Raw genomic sequence first — 19,851 nt, 5'->3', positions numbered from 1 at the left:
TCTGTCACAAGCATACCAACTAACCAAATGTAACACGCAATAAAAGGTCAATTAATCTAAGTTAAATATCTGCTGAATATTGAACAATAATTGCACGCTGGATTGAGATCACATTTGCTCATGATTTTCTTGAATCAGTTGAATGGGGCTCGGCTACTGTTATCGCTCGAGCCATAGAGCTCGACGTACGCATGTGTACGCATGTATACGCCCGCTAGCAAGGACAGAGCTTTCATTTCAAGAAGCCCGACAGGAGTACAAAGACAACACCCAAACTACAGAAATCTACAGCTCGCAGAGCAATGCCCGCTGCAGCAAGAAGCATCTCTGCCTCTGTTCCGTTCCGTGGTCTGTATGAACGTCCGTGTCAAACCGGGTATATGGCGCGCTACACTCGGCTGTGGAGAATCCAACTCAACTACAAAGTTTACCCCGTTTGGGGGTGCAAACGAGAATTCCGAGTACAGGTATCAAGTCAAGCGAAGGACCTTTCATAGGTCTCCTTGTTATGTGGGGGTTATCTCACTTGAAAGAGGATTCAGACCTACCCGGCAATCAGGAGGTACAACAACGAAGTTTGCCCAGCACAGGTAGGCCTACACCAGCTAGCGGTTGGATCACTGCCATGACCGTGCACAGGATCTCTCGATACGTCTATGCACGGTGTAGCCGTGCAATTTTCCTGCCAAATGCCGCAAAAACCCGCTCGTTTTGTCTATTGTTTCCTGTCATTTTACTATTTCTTACCACGTAATACTAGGAGAAGACATGGTGATCAACAGTTGGTTGTGGGCCAAGTCGTCGCGGACCGGTACGTTGTGGGACCGGATTCCCTATATCCGTGTACGTCAACGCGGTGACCGTCTCCCAACATCATCTCCCGTGTCCTGCTCTGGCTTGCCGATCATGGCCTTGAGCGTAACTTTTGTGTTAGGCATTGTGCTTGTTGCTGGTCTACATATAGGCCTATAGGCAATGTTGATCATTTTAGTTATGTATTTTCACTGTACTGTACATAGCATTGTGTACAACCAGCGTGAACGCGCGCGACCAAACCTTTTTGTTCACTGTGTCTGCGTGCAGTAAACTCAGCGACATAATGTGCTGAGTGTAGTGTCCCAATGTTCGTAGCTCTACACGAGTTTATAGATAGAAATACACCACTGAAGTTCGTTTCCGATCTTAATATTTTACTATTGCATGATGTTGAGTCTTACAAAGGCCTTAACAAAGTGGGGGACTGCTCCCATCTCACTCCTATTGAAGTTGAGAAGACTTATGTTTACAAAAATTTATGTTTATCAACAAAAAAATCACGCACGCGCAGCGCGACGACCACTGCGCTTTAATGACTTAAACATGTTGTCAAAACAATACGTTCACTAAAGACGGATGAACGGTTACATCAAAGGTCACGAAAATAAACAAGGGAATCATTCTCACGATGCACCACGTGCAGAAGGGTTACTATAGGTCACTGTCGGTCATTCACTGTCAGTCATACAAACTAAATTCAAGTCATAAAATATCATATAGTATTAACTATCGAGTGGCTACGTCACATTATTATACAACAATATATTTTTTCATAGGGATACCCACAAAATGACTCTTAGCCATATGTTGAAATTTTTTGACCATTTGTCAAAAAAATCGAGCATATTTTAATTCTAAAAAAAATCATAACCCTGGAAGTAGACAAGATAGAACTATCATTCAAACAGTTTTTTGAATCCTGAGACAAGATCTTCAAGAAAACATACAATTCAAGTAAGTTTAACCAAGAAAAAAAAGGGCCTGGTACCCTACTTAAAGCAGGCCTCGTCTCAAACAAAATGGTGACTCGCGATGGACATAACGTGTACTCAATTTTGTTTTGCAAATGCGATCATGGCGAAGAAAGGTCGATTTTGTCTTCTGTTAAACAGAACCGAACATTCGAAGAAATTTTGGAGGAACACCATCCAGGTTTTTCTGAATGTGAAATGTACTCTATTCGAGTTGAATGTGCCAGTGATGCTGCTGGGCCGTGGTTGGAAGTACAGCAGACAAATATACAGGTTGGCGAGGCTACAAACAACTTGAACATAAAGTATGTGCGTTTTTCTTGCGAGTGACTGCAAAAAGCTGAGGATAATAATAGTTCACTTTCCTGTCAAAGAATTGTTATTCAGCCATATCAATTTCCATGGCAGTCTAATAAACCACACACTTCAATTCTACTGATGAATATTGGTATTCAATTTGAGTGCGTTTCATGAGGAAATTGTTCACTGGTAGTTTGTTTGAACGCCTACAAAATGCACATTGAGAAATAAAAAAATGAAAAAATTCCCTACCTACCTACCCTATTTTTGAAAACCATGTAATCGGAACAGCACATATTTTTTTATTTGGCCTAAGCTTACAGTCGTTGGGACAGCGCTCAAAGGTCGTATGGGACCCATACGACCAGTGTAAACACTGTATCCAAGGTACGATAGTGATTGATGAAAGCTAAAACATGTCTATCTGTCATAATCTACATCGTATAATTTAAATGTTGCAGCTATGATGATGAGGTGCATCTAGATATCGTGCACGAAATACCTTGTTTGTAAACAAGAAACTCGCACAGGCGCAGTTCCGACGACCTTTTCCCTTTAATGTTGTAGGTAACAGTGCGAAGACGAATCATATGTGATGATATACTTGACATGGTAATACAGGGAGTTTTGAGAAAATGTCTAGCCTGTATAAAAGATGGTGATCTTTAAATGGTTACACCGAAGGAAATACACAAGTTGGTCAATTTGCTTCTTGATAAAGCTGACAAATAACCCGACCCTTTTAAGGCATGTATGTCAGTACTGTGTAATTTGTCATGGTGCCGAGCCAAAATTGGTGTATGGTCAGGCCTAAACAACAAAGCTCTGGAAAGTAGACATCAAAAAGTTGATACAAATCAAGATTTAGGAGTAATGTTAAGACATTTTGTTATACATCGATATGTTTTCATTATTTCCACACCCAGTTTCATGGCATTGACTGACAAAAACGCATTATTATCCCGCTCTTTGGCCATTCCATTTCACTGGAGGGTTGTGGCACACTTTCAAAAGTTAATGTATATATAATTTACTCACAAAGACAACCTATCTTGTGAAATTTATTTCTTGTACTTTAGTTTCTACCCCAGCAGCAGCTTCAAGTGTTTGTTGAAGTTTGCAACTCTGAGTTTTGTAATTTTTGCCTTACCGCACTCCCTTTGAGCAATTAAAGCAAAGTAAAATTATAATATTTACATGTCATCACCCAGATATTAAAATTCGTCAACAGAAATCTTGTCGTCTAGCGGTTCTGTCATGATGCACAATCGACAACAACCGTTCTTCACTTCAGCTGCATAGATGACATGCAACGCGGTAAGGAACCGTGAACGATGAAACTGAGATGTCGGTGGCAGAACACAAATTTTCAATGCGATCGTTAGTTTGTTTGCTTTTGGTAAAATTGTACCTTTTTTTTAAAGTGCAATCCCTAAAAACTTAAGGCAAACAACACAATTTTGGTACTGATTACGAACGACATTTCTTATAGTGTCATAAGTTCTGTTCGCTCAAATGTATACGAACATAACAATGCACGCCTAACTGTAAGCAGTTCTGGTTACAGTGAAAATATAATTCGTATAAAGGGAAGTGGTCGTAGGAACTGCGCATGTGCAACTTTCTTGTTTATAAAAAGGTATTTCATATGTAGATGCATGTCAAAATAGCTGGAACATTTAAATTTTACGATGTACATTAAGACAAACGTTTTATCTTTCATCAATCACCAACGTAGCTTGGATACAGTGTTTATATTGGTCGTAGGAGTCCCTGGCAACCTTTGCGCTGTTCCGACGACCACTACAATTTAACATGTTAAAATACGGGTTCATATTAGTACTCTACAGGAGAATGGCAATAGAGGCACAGTATGTATAAAAGTTGTTTGATTACGGCCAGAAAGAAGACCATCATAGACATTCACTTTGGAAATTTACAAATAACATTTTAATTGCAAAGCAAATCTGCTGGATACTCTGATTTGTTAATTACATTCAACAAGATAAATTAGTAACAAATTAAGGTAGAATGCGCCTCGAACAGTGACAGACATTTTCACAAAATTCCTTCGACCTACCACCTGTGTAGGTTCATTTTGAAGCTTCAACATCTCAGTGGTGTCAAAATTGGGGCTTTTGTTTTTCCTCATATAGAACACGTTTTTAAGGTCTATGAGATAACACAGGGAATATGGCAGCAGTTATAAATTGCAAATGACATGAAATGTTGGGCAATTTTTGTCTCTGATACTGAAATTTGCATGGTGACCTCTGATTTTTATTCTTGACTTTGAAAGAGAATGGCTGAAAGTCTGCTTGTGGAAAGTTTGAGAAAACGTTTACATTTTTTATTTTCGAGGTGCGAACTAACCTTAATCAGTACACATAATTGTTTTTTCGAGATTCTTGACTATGCATTCTATAGAGCAATGTAATCTGTGATGCACTATACACCTGAATGCTAAACATTTACAAAATAAGCTTGTGTTGCAAACATGGCCAGGTACAAAAAATCATCATAAAACCTTTCATTCACATTTAATACTTCTTTGTTTTTGTAACACAAAACATATCATAACATCATTATAACAAGAAATTAATAAATGCAAATATGGCAAGCGTTCAAATATTCAAATGTAACTAAATGAATAAATTTGAAACGAAGAAAATCATGTATAATTAGTTTTAAGTAAAAGAACCATATGCATTTCTTGAGTATACAGATATTTGTCTTTTAACTACTGTTAAATTACCAGAGTAGTTTCACAATTACAAGTAAGGCAATGTACTTAGGGACTGTCAATCATAAAAGTTTACACAAGAGAAACTTAATTTCTTTGTATTAGAGCGCCCTCCCGCTCCCAAACTGCTTAATGTGAAAGTGATTTCCGAACAACCACAGCAAATTCTGTATTGCGATATTGGCTCATATATAAAACAGGTCTGTTCCCTTTCCCCTAAACGCAGAAATTACATTACTCATGCATTAGCTTTTATGATCAACAGTCTACGGTATAAGTACAACTGGGTGACTGTAAGATATATATATTACACATGTGATAAAAAAACATGGCCATTACGTTAATTTTGTGGTGTCTCTAAAACTGTGCAATATATTTAAACATGTCGATCAAGCAATATGATTTTGAAACTGCTGAATTGAGATTGAGACCAGATGAATAAGTTCCATTTCTTGGATTTGCACCAATCAAGTAAGAAACATGTCAGGAACCAAGAATGATGACATTTGACATGACAATTGGTATGAGAGATGCCATACTATGCAGCAGTGGGGTACTCCCAATATTTTCAAACAGTGTTGTGCCATCCTAGTTGAATATATCTACCAATGAATATACCAAAAATAGGACCATTTGTTACAGATTTTCTTGACAAATTTGGGATATTTACCAGCATTCTCCCTCATATCAAAAATTTCCTTCACGCTGAGTCAGCAAATGTCCCATACACCTTTCTATGGGAGTACCCCACTGGAATACATGACAGTTAATTACACCGTCAATAATGCATGTAGGCATGCCACATCTCATCACATATATGATAACCTTGGTTCAGTAACAAATACAGAAAACATGTCTGTACGAGATTACCATACATTTTCAATACCTGAATCACTGAGACACAAAGTCTTGGTGACTTGTGGTATTGGATGAAGACTTACGGTGAAGCAGAAATGAATTAGCACTTTGAATGTTGATATGTCGGGACACTGTAGCAACATCCTATTTATTTTCTAAAGTCAGGCTGATTTCAGTCTGACAGAACAGAACAGGACACTTCTATAAACACCAAATTGTGTGTTATGTGGAATCAAAAATTCAAAAGATTGGTGAAAAGTCGACTGAAATAAGAAAGAAAGCTAAAAATGGCAACCAACATTACATTTCACAAAAACTTTAATTTTAAACATTTCACAGGTCAAACCCATGACACAAAGTCATTTATTTTGAATGTCTCACTGAGTTTTTGCATTGTCATCATGGTCAGATTTGATTACATAAGCCTGGAAATTTGAAAAATGCACTAGAAGTACGCACAATAAACTAACGTATATATGTGCCTGTAAATACATTATTTTACATTAGTTTTCTTTTCCATCGTTACTGACTGGTAAACAGTTTTCTTTTCCATTGTTACTAACTGGTAACAATCATCAAATTAAAAAAAATATCTGAAATCTAAAATAGATAAGTGGGTATTCATGTTTGATTCACGAAAATAAAAACGCTGTAACATACCAGTGAAAATCAACAAACTTGGTAAAAGATTTTGTCTTCCATGATTGACTCAAAGATATCCCAATTCCAGCAATCTTTTTATAAATAACGTGAAGGCACAGTGATAATAGCTAGGCACTTTGAACACAGAAAATTTATCAATTTTGATTAAGTTATCTAAATTACAAAGTTATGTTATGCTATGTAAAACTTCTTTAATTATATTAAGCTTTGCTAAATGTTAGTAAGTTTTCCTACGTATGCGGCGAAACTCACAAGGTTAAAAAACACTGCTAGTTTCCGAATCTTATATACAGTGACAGAGTGAATAAATGTCCCAGATATGCTCAGATTAATTCTTTTGTTCAATAAAAATATAAATGATTTGTGTATCAAGGATTTTTTCTTTTACGCATCAAGGATTTGATCATGTACTCATGATGACTTTTAAAGGTTACTAGTTCAGATACCTAACATCAGACAATGACTATGATTGTGTGATAAAATATACCTGTACATCACTGGACATTTAGGTACATGAATGTGTAGCTATATTGCTGGTGATAATACACAGATCGTTGAATCTAACATTTCACGGTGTTTCAGGTACCTGTGGCGATTCATTACCAGGCTTTTTAATTACCGATACATGTGCATGGTGTCGCTGAGTTTATTTTATAAACATTGGCATATTGAATGCTATAAAACAACAGCCATTCATGCACTTGCAAGCTGGTATATGCAGTGAAGCCCTGACTCTTGCTCTGATTTACCCCAGCTCGGCAAGTTGGAGGTATAAATGAGGCTTACTTCAGAGATAACAGGCCGCATTATACCAATCCATGGGACAACAGCTAGGTGTTAGAGTCTAGTGGAGCAATACAACAAAAATTTCACTTTTCACAGATGTGGGGTCAGAGATTAATAAGCTTTACAGTATTTAGCTGTCACCTTGGTAACCAACATTGGAACTAGTACAGCTCGATCATCAATAACAAACAGCTACGAGTGAATGACACTTAGTCTTGTTTACTGAGGGAGATTTTTGTTTTTTAAAAGCGACAAAATCGTTGTTTGATATTATTGTTTTGCCTGAGCATGTATTATTGGAGAAATGGCACTTTGAAAAATACTGGGAGCACGAGTCAATACACTACTAACAGGGAAAAGAGTTGCTTCTTTGATCATCTTTGAAAAAGAGATTCAATTTATTCTGAAAACCAGTCATATACTCAAATTATGTTGATGCATAATTTGATACAGTCGAGTGTTTACAACTCTGACATAATTATGCCAATCATGGTTTGTGAGGATTGTTGTTCAGTATCTCAGTTGATTTGTCTCTGATGGCTGAAAAATATCATTCTTGTCTTCTTCAGCTGTTCTGTTGATAATGGCTCTTTCATCTTTCCACTATGCTGAATAACCATTTGCGTCGTTACAGATAAAACCTACAAAGCTGATATCCAAACTTTAATTACCCAGTCACCACAAAGTTGCATATATCCATATAAAAAAGGTTTGTTTACTTATAATATGTCAAAGGCACTCAATTTGCATATTCTTAACAGTGCACCTGTCTATGGGTAGCCATCTAGCTGAAAATCAGCAACTCTTACTACACAGGGATGACCTAATTCCCTTAATGGGACACAGCTATAACTTTTGATTGCATTACCAGTATTTTTATCCCTAAAAATAACAATTTTTTTCCAGTCTTTGTGCTATTAAAAATGAACGTAGGCCTGCTTACTTGAACACAAATCATTGCTCACAACATGAATGTTAATTTTGGAGTGTAAGTGGACCAAATACACAGTTGTTGCATAAACATTGGACATTGAAATGTTGTTGTGTCAACAAGTTAAATTGCCAGGCATTTCAACAGGATTTTGGGATTAAGAATTAAAAGATAAATTGCAAACAGAATAAAAATTCTGGAAAATAAATCTAAAGTTACAGCTATTGAAGCCGATGAACCATTAAGACACAGTGTCTCTTACATTGGCTAATACTATACAAGATCATTGAGATCTAAGGCACAATGATAAATATTAAACTATTTTGACAAAATTTCATTTGCAGATTTCATGTCATTTCAAGTGCATTGACCACGGGTCACCAATAGCCACTCCTTTGTTATCTATGCTCTACCACATCTTCTACAAGAACAGCTGTATGAGAATCACTGTTGCCATGGCAGCAAATGAGAGACATGCCCTGGGAGATGCACCGTCCTTGACTTGATGAGTCACTGAAACGAACAAATATCGGACCAATCACATGGTGGCTTTGAACAGACAATTACAAATACTGTGAGAAAATTAGAGATGGGTCTGTTAATGTGTAAACATATACTAACAGTGGAGTGCATGCAGTACGTGTGTATATATATTTGAAACAAACGCTCTGACTTGGTTTCAAATCGTCACCACCGAAATATTATTTATCCAGTACATGCCAACCTTACAAATGTGAGTGAAGACATAAGGAAAAGTTATTCTGAAGGTTGCGAGACGCATGAAACTTATGTAACAGATATTATGTGTCAATGCGCCTGTGTTACACGCCTCACACGGGTGTCGATTATATTGGTATGAATTGGGTTTATTGACAGGAGTAGTGAAAACCGTAATACAATAAATCCTCATCAGAGATAGTTACTCTGGTAGTAGAATGTATACACGTCTTGTCTATCTGTGGCAGTGTCAGGTCTGTTTCCTTCAATGTCCTGTACTCGAGTGCAATGCTGGCTGTCTATACAATGTCTGTCTTTTGTCTTGTGTTTTGATTAGTGATTTATCTTAATGACGTCTGTAAACGTTGCGTAACATCTCCTTGATTTGTCACTTAAAATGAGACAGATCAAGGTCCAACTACTTACACAACTTCATAAAAGTCACAAGGTATTCAATAATTCATGTCAATACTGTCTTATTTCATGTGTCCAATATTGTCTGATAAATATCAATACATGTCGCGTCATCAGTAGTCACTTTCAAAGCTTGATTACTAAGTTTGCAATTTTGTCAAAACTTAAAATCTGTACAAGTCATTTGCATATAACCAGAGGTCATCATTGTAGGTCATGTTGATCTCAAAAATTTTCTAGTCAGTTTACTGGACATCCAACACTCTCCCCTCCTTAAATAAATGTCGTCCCAGACATTTGCCAAAAAGAAGCAAAATGTTAGATACTGTTCAATTTGTAAGTCTTCTGAGCAGTTCTTTTAAAATAAGAGTTCATTGCTCAGCATTTGCATGGCAGTGTTCAATTTCATGGCAGTGTCTTTGTATCACAGAGTCCATCTCATTTGTAAACAATACTATTAGAAGTCTATTCAGTGAGTTCCATTGTTCAAAAATGCAATGTCTACAAATGTTTTTGAAATTCTTTTGCAAGTAATTTCATAATGTTCTGTTGCAAATCCAAATTTGATAGTGAATTTGGTATTTTGGCAGTGCATAGCTAGAAACAATTAAACAGTGTCCAAATAATTGCATGAGTTCAAGTCAAATAGTGTAATTGAACTAAGACTTCAAGTGGGTCAATCAAGGTCATCAATTGTTTATAAACAGTCCAGGTCCTCACAGTTCATTCCAGGTCAGATTCAGTCTAATACAGTGTCCTCAGCAATGGATTGGTGCATTGTTTGGTGTCAGATATATACCATGTGGATACACTAGTGGTTGTGGTTGCATCATTGGCATCATCCACGGATATAGTGTAGGCTGCGCTGGCATATATGGTGGGTACCACATCGGCGTTGGCTGTCTTGGCGATGCTGCTGGTGGTGTAACCATGGCAACGTTGACATGTGGGTCGATGCGGTGATATTCAGGCTGTCCCATCGATGTATAAGTTAACATAGATGGTGGTCTGGTCTCTCTGGCTGGATATCGTCTGGTTGATGTGTCTGTATCTGGCACATTAACAGTTGACTCACCTTGTGAGCGTTCAGGTACATTTGATGGTTGTACTTGGAGCTCAGTTTGGTGATCTGCTGCTATAGTGCTGTCTCTCTCTTGCGTTATTGGCTCTTCATGGAGATGCACTATAGGAGGAGATTTGATTGGCTGGAAAGTAAGAACTGGATTTAAATGGTGATGCGTAACGTCTCCAGGTTGATCCACTTGTGTTTCTATCTTTGTTTATCTTCTCATCATTTGATGCAGTGTTGCTAGGCCGTGTGATGTAGTAATGATAATTTTCATCTTCATCACTGGTGTTGCTGCTGTCACTTTCACTGACTTCTTCAGTTGGCTGGCTGTCTGGTCTCTGTCTCCGACTTCGTCTTCTCACCTGGCGGGTTGATGTAGGCGCTGTTGGAGATTCTATTTCCACAGGTAGTCCATCACAGGGCAGGAGCAGATTGCGATGTAGCACTCTGATTCTTCCTTGGCCAGTTTCTGGTCTAACCTCATAAACAGGACTGTCTGTACCTTTTCTTTCTGTCACGACGTGGATTTTGTCTTCCCAGTATGATCGGAGTTTGCCTGGTCCGCCTCTTTCAGTCAGATTTCGTACCAACACTCTGTCACCTGGTTGGAGTTCAGTACTTTGAGCTTTTTGGTCGTAGTACTTCTTTCCACGCGCTGCTGTCTTGTTGGAATTCTGGGATGCTAATTTATATGCTTCTTGCATTCCATTTTTCCACTTTTTAAAGCGTCAGTGTGAAGTACATCCGGCTGCTCATAGTCTGGGTCGGCCATCACAGATGCATCTACTATACAGGTGATCAGGCTGTCTAATATTTGCATGTGTCGATCGGTCCACACCATGGGTTGAGCGGAATGTACTTGACCCTTTGCTGCTTTCTTAACCTTGGGTTTCTTCTTGTCATTGATGCTGTCATTTTCTCTCTCATCTGGTGAAACTGACAGTAAGTCATACAGTGGTTTGGCTATTCTGGAAAAGTCTTTGATGTATTGTCGGTAATACCCGATGAATCCTAGCAGTTTACGCAGTTCACCTACCGTTGAGGGTTTTCTTTCCTTCAAGGCTAGTACAGCTGCTGTATCTGCTGGGTCTGGTCTGAATCCCTGATGTCATCTTCCCAAAATAGCCCATTTGTCTCTTGAATAGGTCACATTTCTGTCACTTCGAAATATGTTCCCAAATTCTACTGTCTTGCGCAGAGCTTGCAATACAGCTCTGACAATTTCCTTGTCACTGTACCCTTACTTCTACCATCATCCATTTGATTAATTATGTCTATAACCATCATTGGATCAGTCTCTTCTGGCTCCCCAAGTTGACCTTCAATCTTAAAGTCTTTGGTATGTACAACAGTGGACACAGATTTGGCGGGCTTTGGCTGATCACGTGACTGCCCAGGGGCCACACCCGAAGCTACGATGTTGCCATTTTGAGGGGCGGTTCCCTGAGAATTTTCTTGCTGGCCGCCATTTTGAGGTGGATTATTTCCCTCACCTGTTTGACGGTTCTTTCCAAGTTCTGTGATGTTCTTCTCCCATTCGGTGATGATTGCCAATCCCCCATCTTCTGCATCACCATTCCAGTTTCCTGGAGTACCAATAAATTTGTGTAGCTCCAGCAGGGCTGCAAATTTCCCATTCTTTGTCTTATCTTCGCCTGGTATTTTCAGTATCTTAAAGACTTCACCTAACTGTTCTATTGTCATCTTCATAGTTGTTGTCATAATACTTTCTTGCAAAGTCTCTATCTGTTCCATATCTGCCATCTTGATGTTCTTGTCTTTTCAAGGTACAGCAATTAAATCACACTTACAGTTTACTGTGCAGTCCGTCCGTACTGTGTAGCAGGTCTTGCTAATCCTGATCAGTTTCCAATTCAATCCCAGCGGTGCCTCCAGAAATTGTTACACGCCTCACACGGGTGTCGATTATATTGGTATGAATTGGGTTTATTGACAGGAGTAGTGAAACCGTAATACAATAAATCCTCATCAGAGATAGTTACTCTGGTAGTAGAATGTATACACGTCTTGTCTATCTGTGGCAGTGTCAGATCTCAGTGTTCCATTCAATGTCCTGTACTCGAGTGCAATGCTGGCTGTCTATACAATGTCTGTCTTTTGTCTTGTGTTTTGATTAGTGATTTATCTTAATGACGTCTGTAAACGTTGCGTAACATCTCCTTGATTTGTCACTTAAAATGAGACAGATCAAGGTCCAACTACTTACACAACTTCATAAAAGTCACAAGGTATTCAATAATTCATGTCAATACTGTCTTATTTCATGTGTCCAATATTGTCTGATAAATATCAATACATGTCGCGTCATCAGTAGTCACTTTCAAAGCTTGATTACTAAGTTTGCAATTTTGTCAAAACTTAAAAATCTGTACAAGTCATTTGCATATAACCAGAGGTCATCATTGTAGGTCATGTTGATCTCAAAAATTTTCTAGTCAGTTTACTGGACATCCAACACCTGCATACCTATTAAATACACATTCACTTTACATACATGGTATATGTTGTACATAAACACACATCAGCACATACACATCACTAACACAAGATATGAAATAGTCAGAGTATATCTATTGTACTTGACTTTCACACACTTGTATGGAATGGAAAGGCTGATCAGTGATTGATTACCTGGTTTATGATATGATTTTGTGCTAGGGTTCTTCTTTTTCTCCTCTGTTGTCTTTTTCTCTGGCTTTGCCGCTGTTGTCACAACAGGCTTCACCGTTGGCGTCACTCTATCAACTAAACAATACACATTTTACTGAGTAACATATGATAGCCTTGTCAAAATCAGTGAAATTTGTGATGTATATTATCCCCCTAAATTATAACTGATAATGTACCAATTATTCAGCATTGTGGCCCAAGAAGTCCTCTACAGCTACAAATTCACTGGCATTGCCAAAATTATAAAATAAGAGCAATAATGTACCCCCTCACGGCAATAATGGGACTCACGTAATCTTTGCACTGCATAATGTACCAAGCTTTGCCTGGAGGAAGAGAATTATTGCTTAATAGTTATATTCACATTCATTGTGTATTAAAGCTCTAGTACCCTTGGTGGAATATTTTATGTACTTTAAAGAACTTTTATTCCTATTCTTTCCCTGTTGCACCACTTTCCACTATCACATCAAAACACTTTCTTTTACACTTCTCAATACAGCATGCAGACAAATTTGCTTGATAGTAGAAACTACTATTGTACAGAATGCAATTGGACGGTAAGACTATCACAGAGTATATAAAACAATATGTTTGGCAATTAAATATAATAGAAACAATATCAGGTTGCATCCTTTGCACCTTAATGTTACTTTGTTAAGTTTTGAAAGTTACCGAATAATACTTTGTTTGAATATGGAACTAAAAAACTAAATTCATAAGATCGGATAGGGCTGAGCCTAGTAAGTTCAAGCTGAGTAAAAGCGGGAATGTAATTTCAGTCGAAAGTAGCAATTCACTGTTCATAGTCGTTGTTTTGTTTGATACAAATTATTTTTTTGGATACATTTCTTTGTCACAGGCATTGATGGCCTTGTTGGTGGCACCCCCTTAAATTTGCCAAGGAATGAGTTTACATGTGATTGTATGGCAGCACGCTGAGTCTTGCAACCTAGAGCCTAAGCTTTGGGTAAGGATGGTGATCCTTGCCACAAGTCAAGATGGCTGCTAAATATTTTTTCCTGAATGAAAATAAATTGGCACGTTTTTATTTATTTTCATATTCCAACATTATCTTTAGTAACTTTCATGAAATTTGTTGATTGCAAATCTTGACTGAACTACAAATATTGAACCTTGGGGCAATGACATACGATGACACACTCACAAGCATTGTGGGACTGCAATGGCAGCAACTATGCAGTCATTTTATTACCATACTACCATAATGCATCAGTGAGCTGCTGTATGAACTTTTATTGTTGAGTAAAAATATGAAAAAAGTTAGATCAAGAAACTCAGCATCCTCAAGTTTACGTAACAAATAGACAACATTTCTGTACATTTCAAGCCAAGGATATATCTGAGGTAAGCTGCAACAAATCCTAAGCATGCACATATTTATTAGTGGTTTCAAGATAGCCTGACAATTACATGTGTGAATAAAAGAGGCATAGGTTAAGTCACATAAGTATCTCGACATGAGATTTCCAAATTTCTATTCTCACCTTTGGATGTTTCAAATTCAAACTTTGCTACGTCTCCATTGCCATACTCATTGACCGCCCAAAGTCTCAGCTTGAATTTGCTGTCACCTTCCAGGTTTGTCAGAGTTTTTTCAAACGATGAGTGACCAAAGGACGGCGTGTAGGTGTCATCTACCCAGTCACCAAACACTACTTCTGTTCCATTTACAGTACTCTGAATGAATAGTTTTTGAAATGAAAAACTAGAGAAAGTGTATAATCAAGCTGTACTGCCTATAGAGCATATTTCTCTCATGGTATTAAGTGACTCTCTCAGACAGTCTTCACCAGTCCACTCATTATGGAATATTATGAAAATAGTTTAAGGTTGAATGTGCCCTAGATATTCCGATTCTAGTTTATCCAAACAGAATCAACATGGATGGGGCACATTTTGACTTTAACATATTGGTAAATTGAAGGTAATTTGTCTTCGTATAGTATCAAATTTGAACAGTGATCTGAACTTTTATTGGTGATTTTGAAATACAATGTTAACAGGTGAAAGATGTACAGTACACTGTGTTTCCATACATGATACTGTTTGATCCACACTTACTTCTTCTGAAAATCTCCTATATTTCATGGCGTACTGAAGAATTGGTCCACCTCCCTGATGGGGTGCACGCCATTCTAGTGTGTACGCAGTACGCTTATCACTCCTTGGATGACTAGTAATAGTAGGACTTTTAGGATTGCCTGAAATAAAAGACAATTAAATGAAAAATATCAATACATGAATTATCTTTCACCACTATAGTGCTGACTGAACAAATAGTCAATCCTATTTTAGGCAAAAGTAATGAGGACACTTTCAGTTATGGGGTTATTTGTCTCTCCAGTACCAAACTTTCCTTGGCAAACCCTGATTTTAATTCTTGATTTGGAAAGAGAATGGTTGAATGTTTTTCAAAGAGGAAAGTTTGATTAAGAGTTTAAGTCTTTCACTGTGAGGTAAATATATACTGCCATAAACACATAATTACACTGAACATTGCTGAGATTACTAAGTGTGTGACATAATTAGAACAACGCTGAACAAATAACCCTTTCACCTCCATGGCTGGGCCAAAACTGATTGCTATCAATGGTGAGTGCAGACCTGTTCATAGAGCTAGGGACAGTTTAAATGTTTTGAGCCGATATATATAATCATGATGAAGACAAATACTGTATATCATTTGATACGCATGTATATAAATAACTGACCTGATATCTATTCATACACAATATTGACAGTATCAAAACATTACTTACCAGATATTGTATATCTTTGAACACTGCTTCCTAGCACGTTTGTTGCTATACATTTGTAGTCCCCATAATCTCTCTCAGGTTCCAATCTGTCAATGTTATATCTGTCAGAAAATAAAGGCAAAAATATATTGTTACTCTAACCAATGAGTGACGACACACTATGTCAATAGTTTAAGGTACAACGTGACTCGGGGATACATAGTTGGACTCTCAAACTTTTACAATTCTTTTCTGATCTATCACTTGCGGGGGTTCATTTTTAAAGCTCTTGGAGAAAGAAAAACTTTCATTGGCTTAGTTTTTCAAAAATCCAAAATTTAATTTTTTCCCCTATAGAATTAACACAGGAATGGCAGCCATTTTGAATTTCAAATATCACAAAATGTTAGGTGATTTGTTTCGCTAGTTCCAAACTTTGTACAGTGACCTGCAATTTTATTGTTGATTTGGTAAGAGAATGGTTGAAAGTTTCATTGAGGAAAGTTTGAGCAAAAGTTTAAGTCTTTCACATTCGAAGCGCATACTACCTTAACTTGCAAGAAACATCAGCCACTATGTGAGTGATATCTCTGGCAATGTGGCAGGTGCTACAATGTGACGAGATCTGTCGATCTGGCTACATCTAGATCTGTGTGGAGAAAACTTGTCAATGCAATATGGCACTGAAGTATCATGTTTCAAGACATATCACAAAGGCAGGCAACAAGAAAACATAACAATTATAAATTTCAATATCCAAAACACAATCCCAAGGGCAACTAACTTAAAATAAATTATTCATACAATATAGTTGTTCACACTTACTCACTAACACGATCTTGCACTACAAAGTTGGCGAGAGTAACATTGCCTTTAAACCAAGCAAATGTCGCATCAGGATTGGCGTTGGCTATACACCTTAGCTTTACACTACTACCAGCACCAAATCTCAGATCATTGACAGGTCCTGAAATTTTGGGTTTATCTGGAATGGAATAAAAGTGAACTCAACTTTCCATATGAATCCTTAGTTTGAGCACACAATTACCCATTAAGAGTCTAAAATACACATTAGAAAGCCACAATCATCACACATTAAAACATCAAAATACTATATATACCACTATACTGTTTGTAACTGAAAAAAGTCAGACAGTTTTGACAGTTTCAGGAATGTCACAGATATACATGTTGTAAACTGTTTGATGATTGCAGATGAGGAAACTGTTCATTTGCTTAATCTGTATTCATTTTTGTTTGTGTTTACTTTTGTTGCATTTATATATTATTGTTTTTGGCTATCCACTTATTATTTGGACATGAACCTGTCAGTGTGGGTAATCTAAAAATAAACAGAAAACTAAATAGATGAGTAAATAAATAATTAAATAATAATGGTTTGCTCTATGCAGGATGAAATTTTACTATTTGTAGGATGACAAAATATTTATACTTTCTAGGGCATAAGGAGAGAGATTTTGAATATAGGTAATTTAATATTTACATGATCAGCATGAGAAATATCCAGAAATGCACCCCTGGAACACCACGATATAGGACATTTTTTGTAACAAATATATACTGAACATATTGAGTATTTTACAGTAATTTTCCTGCACTCAAACTCTACACAGTAATTAACGATATCACCAGTGATTTTGGCATTCAAAGAAGGCATGTGGTTAACTTGCAAACCAGACTGTTCTTGAAAAAACAAAGGCATCTTTGTATGTGCCTGTATGGGGGCGCTCTTCAGATCTACGATGGTAGGTGAGAGAATTCCTTCTTCTGAGTTCACAAGTAAAATATTTATTTAGCTTGTCTAAATTAAGCAGCCGTTATTTCAGGGACAGAGATTCTCAAAAGTGACAGGAGAAAATAAATATTTTGTGTTAAGCATCTTCAGCTTTGAATACAAAATATCTTCAAAGAATTAACATCTTCACTGAGTTTCATGAATTTTTTTCAACACAGAGGCATCAGGGAAGGTTATGATTTTTGTATCCCTCATCAAAGCCTGGATTTTAATCTTGATAGCTATTAGCTTTGCAGGATGATGTGTCTGCATAAGTCAAACACTGATACTCACATGATAATTGTCTAAAAAATTTGAGTATCTGTGTAGTGTATTTTTCGAATATGTGAATTTCTTTACAATCAGATACTCACACTGTACAACTAATTCTATCTCTTGTGAATCCATATTCCCATAACCATTAGACGCAGTGCACTCATATGTGCCAGCACTGTCTTCCTGGACATCGTCGAAATACAGCGTGTCAGTTTCCTTACTAGAACCACCTCCAGGTAGTTCACCGTCATGCCTGATCCACGTCACTGTCGGCTTGGGCCGACCTGATGTGACACATGACAGGATGGCATTGTCACTCTCGTTGAATATCCTCTTCTTCATATCATCAGCATCAAGGTGGCGCACCATGATTGGTTCAATTGCACTTATTCTTGCAGGAACTGGGAAGAAAGGCACACACCAACACTGAGAAAGGGACTTTGAAATACAATGGTATATACTAAGAAGAAATTATGGACCATTATTGGTGCTGAGGAATATAAATATACCACTGTTGGAAATTTTGACTTTGATTACAGATTTTGTTCTGAGTATCAGCTACTTCTTTGTTCTTGTGTCCATAGTATTTTTAATATTTTTGAATATCCACAGAAATTTTAACCAGCAGCTTCTAAACACTATCCTGACAAGCAACTTTTAGGTGTACTAACCAGCAACTTCTAGAAATACTGTGTAGGTTTTTCTAGGCGTTGTGTTGATTTGACACTGGTACTCCCCTCTATCATCTTCACCAATGTCTGTAATTTCTAGCTCCCAACTTTCTTCATCAACTATCTGGTATCTGGTCTGACCGGGAGAATACGGGTCAGCACCTATTGTTAAAACTATCAAAACAAGAGGGTTACATACCATTACATACAAACGAAAGAAAACTAAAAAGCTTCACATCGAAAGAAGATTATGCATCAACAACAATAATTCATGTTAAAAAATTTTCAACTGATTTTCAAATAGTTCTTTTACAGCTTCCATGATGTATTGTGTGCTAGAGTATACAAAGCGTAAATTACTAATAGAAGTTTTTAGCCATAGGGTAAACACTGGGTGTGTTAATCATAGAACACTATGGCAGATTTTCACCCTGACAAAATATTTTTGTCACCGATAGATACAAAATAAACAAGGCATATTTTGGCAGTGTTAATTCATGTCATTCTTGTATCAAAATCCATTGTACAACACAAAATCAGTATGATTTGTTGTTTTGAGTGTGTATACGACGTTTGATACAGCCACAGCAATGCATTGTGGGATAACTTGGAAAAGGTCTATACACATTGATTACTTACTTTCTGCTGACTCTACTCGAACCCATGACACTCTATATATACCTAGGTTCTGCACTCTACACTGCAGCCGTGCATTGCTTCCTATAACTTCAGTCACATTATAAGGTCCAGGAATAATAGCTGGTTCTTGGCAGTAAGCTGCTGACAAAAAAAATTTATGGATTATTCAATGGCCTGGAGCCTCATCTTTCCAGTCTGCATTTCTGAAATTAACAGTTCTGTACGGTACACACAACAGGGTAGCACTTCAGTTACACAGGGTTCTTTTATTAGTCCCCACGGACACCGTCCGGGGGACTTATAGGTTTGGTCATGTCCGTGCGTGCGTGCGTGCGTGCGTGTGGTGCGTGCGTGCGTCCGTTCACACAGATATCTCAGAGATGCAACAAGCAATTTCACTCAAACTTGGTACAAGGATTACTTCATATGTCATACAGATGCAAGTCGATTTGTTTTGGGATACGATCCAATATGGCCGCCAGGCGGCCATTTTATTACAATTTTTTCATGTACAGAGCCATAACTCAGACATGTTTCAACCAATTTTATTCAAAGTTGGTACAAGGACATTGACCAATGTCATAGATATGCACGTCAATTTTTTTTGTGATACGATCCAATATGGCCGCCAGGCGGCCATTTTATTACGATTTTTTCATGTACAGAGCCATAACTCAGACATGTTTCAACAATTTTATTCAAAGTTGGTACAAGGACATTGACCAATGTCATAGATATGCACGTCAATT

The 19,851-nt window shown here is 37.5% G+C and overlaps 1 protein-coding gene across 3 annotated transcripts in view; it reads right to left on the bottom strand.

Annotated features, from left to right (window-relative positions):
• Positions 1-4,014: 4,014 nt before the first annotated feature.
• Positions 4,015-19,851, bottom strand: part of LOC139129862 (igLON family member 5-like) — a 50,395-nt gene continuing 34,558 nt past the window's right edge. Inside the window, exons 2-11 of one of the 3 annotated variants that reach the window (XR_011551705.1) lie at positions 19,103-19,240; positions 18,464-18,637; positions 17,891-18,193; positions 16,547-16,706; positions 15,743-15,843; positions 15,045-15,184; positions 14,468-14,660; positions 12,921-13,034; positions 5,768-8,581; positions 4,015-5,564 (exon numbers count right to left, since the gene is read on the bottom strand). Coding sequence is in view for 2 of the 3 variants with exons in the window: in XM_070695543.1 (XP_070551644.1) it covers positions 8,490-8,581; positions 12,921-13,034; positions 14,468-14,660; positions 15,045-15,184; positions 15,743-15,843; positions 16,547-16,706; positions 17,891-18,193; positions 18,464-18,637; positions 19,103-19,243 (1,418 nt within the window). In the remaining variant the exon portion in view is untranslated. Of the gene's footprint in view, positions 8,582-12,920; positions 13,035-14,467; positions 14,661-15,044; positions 15,185-15,742; positions 15,844-16,546; positions 16,707-17,890; positions 18,194-18,463; positions 18,638-19,102; positions 19,244-19,851 lie in introns of all 3 variants that reach the window. The other 2 variants (XM_070695544.1, XM_070695543.1) reach the window with 2 other exon arrangements.

This window comes from Ptychodera flava, chromosome 3 (genome assembly GCF_041260155.1).
Source record: "Ptychodera flava strain L36383 chromosome 3, AS_Pfla_20210202, whole genome shotgun sequence".
NCBI classification, from domain to species: Eukaryota; Metazoa; Hemichordata; class Enteropneusta; family Ptychoderidae; genus Ptychodera; species Ptychodera flava.
The sequence above is the reverse complement of the archived record's forward strand: the minus strand, read 5'-3'. Positions and strand labels throughout refer to the sequence as shown.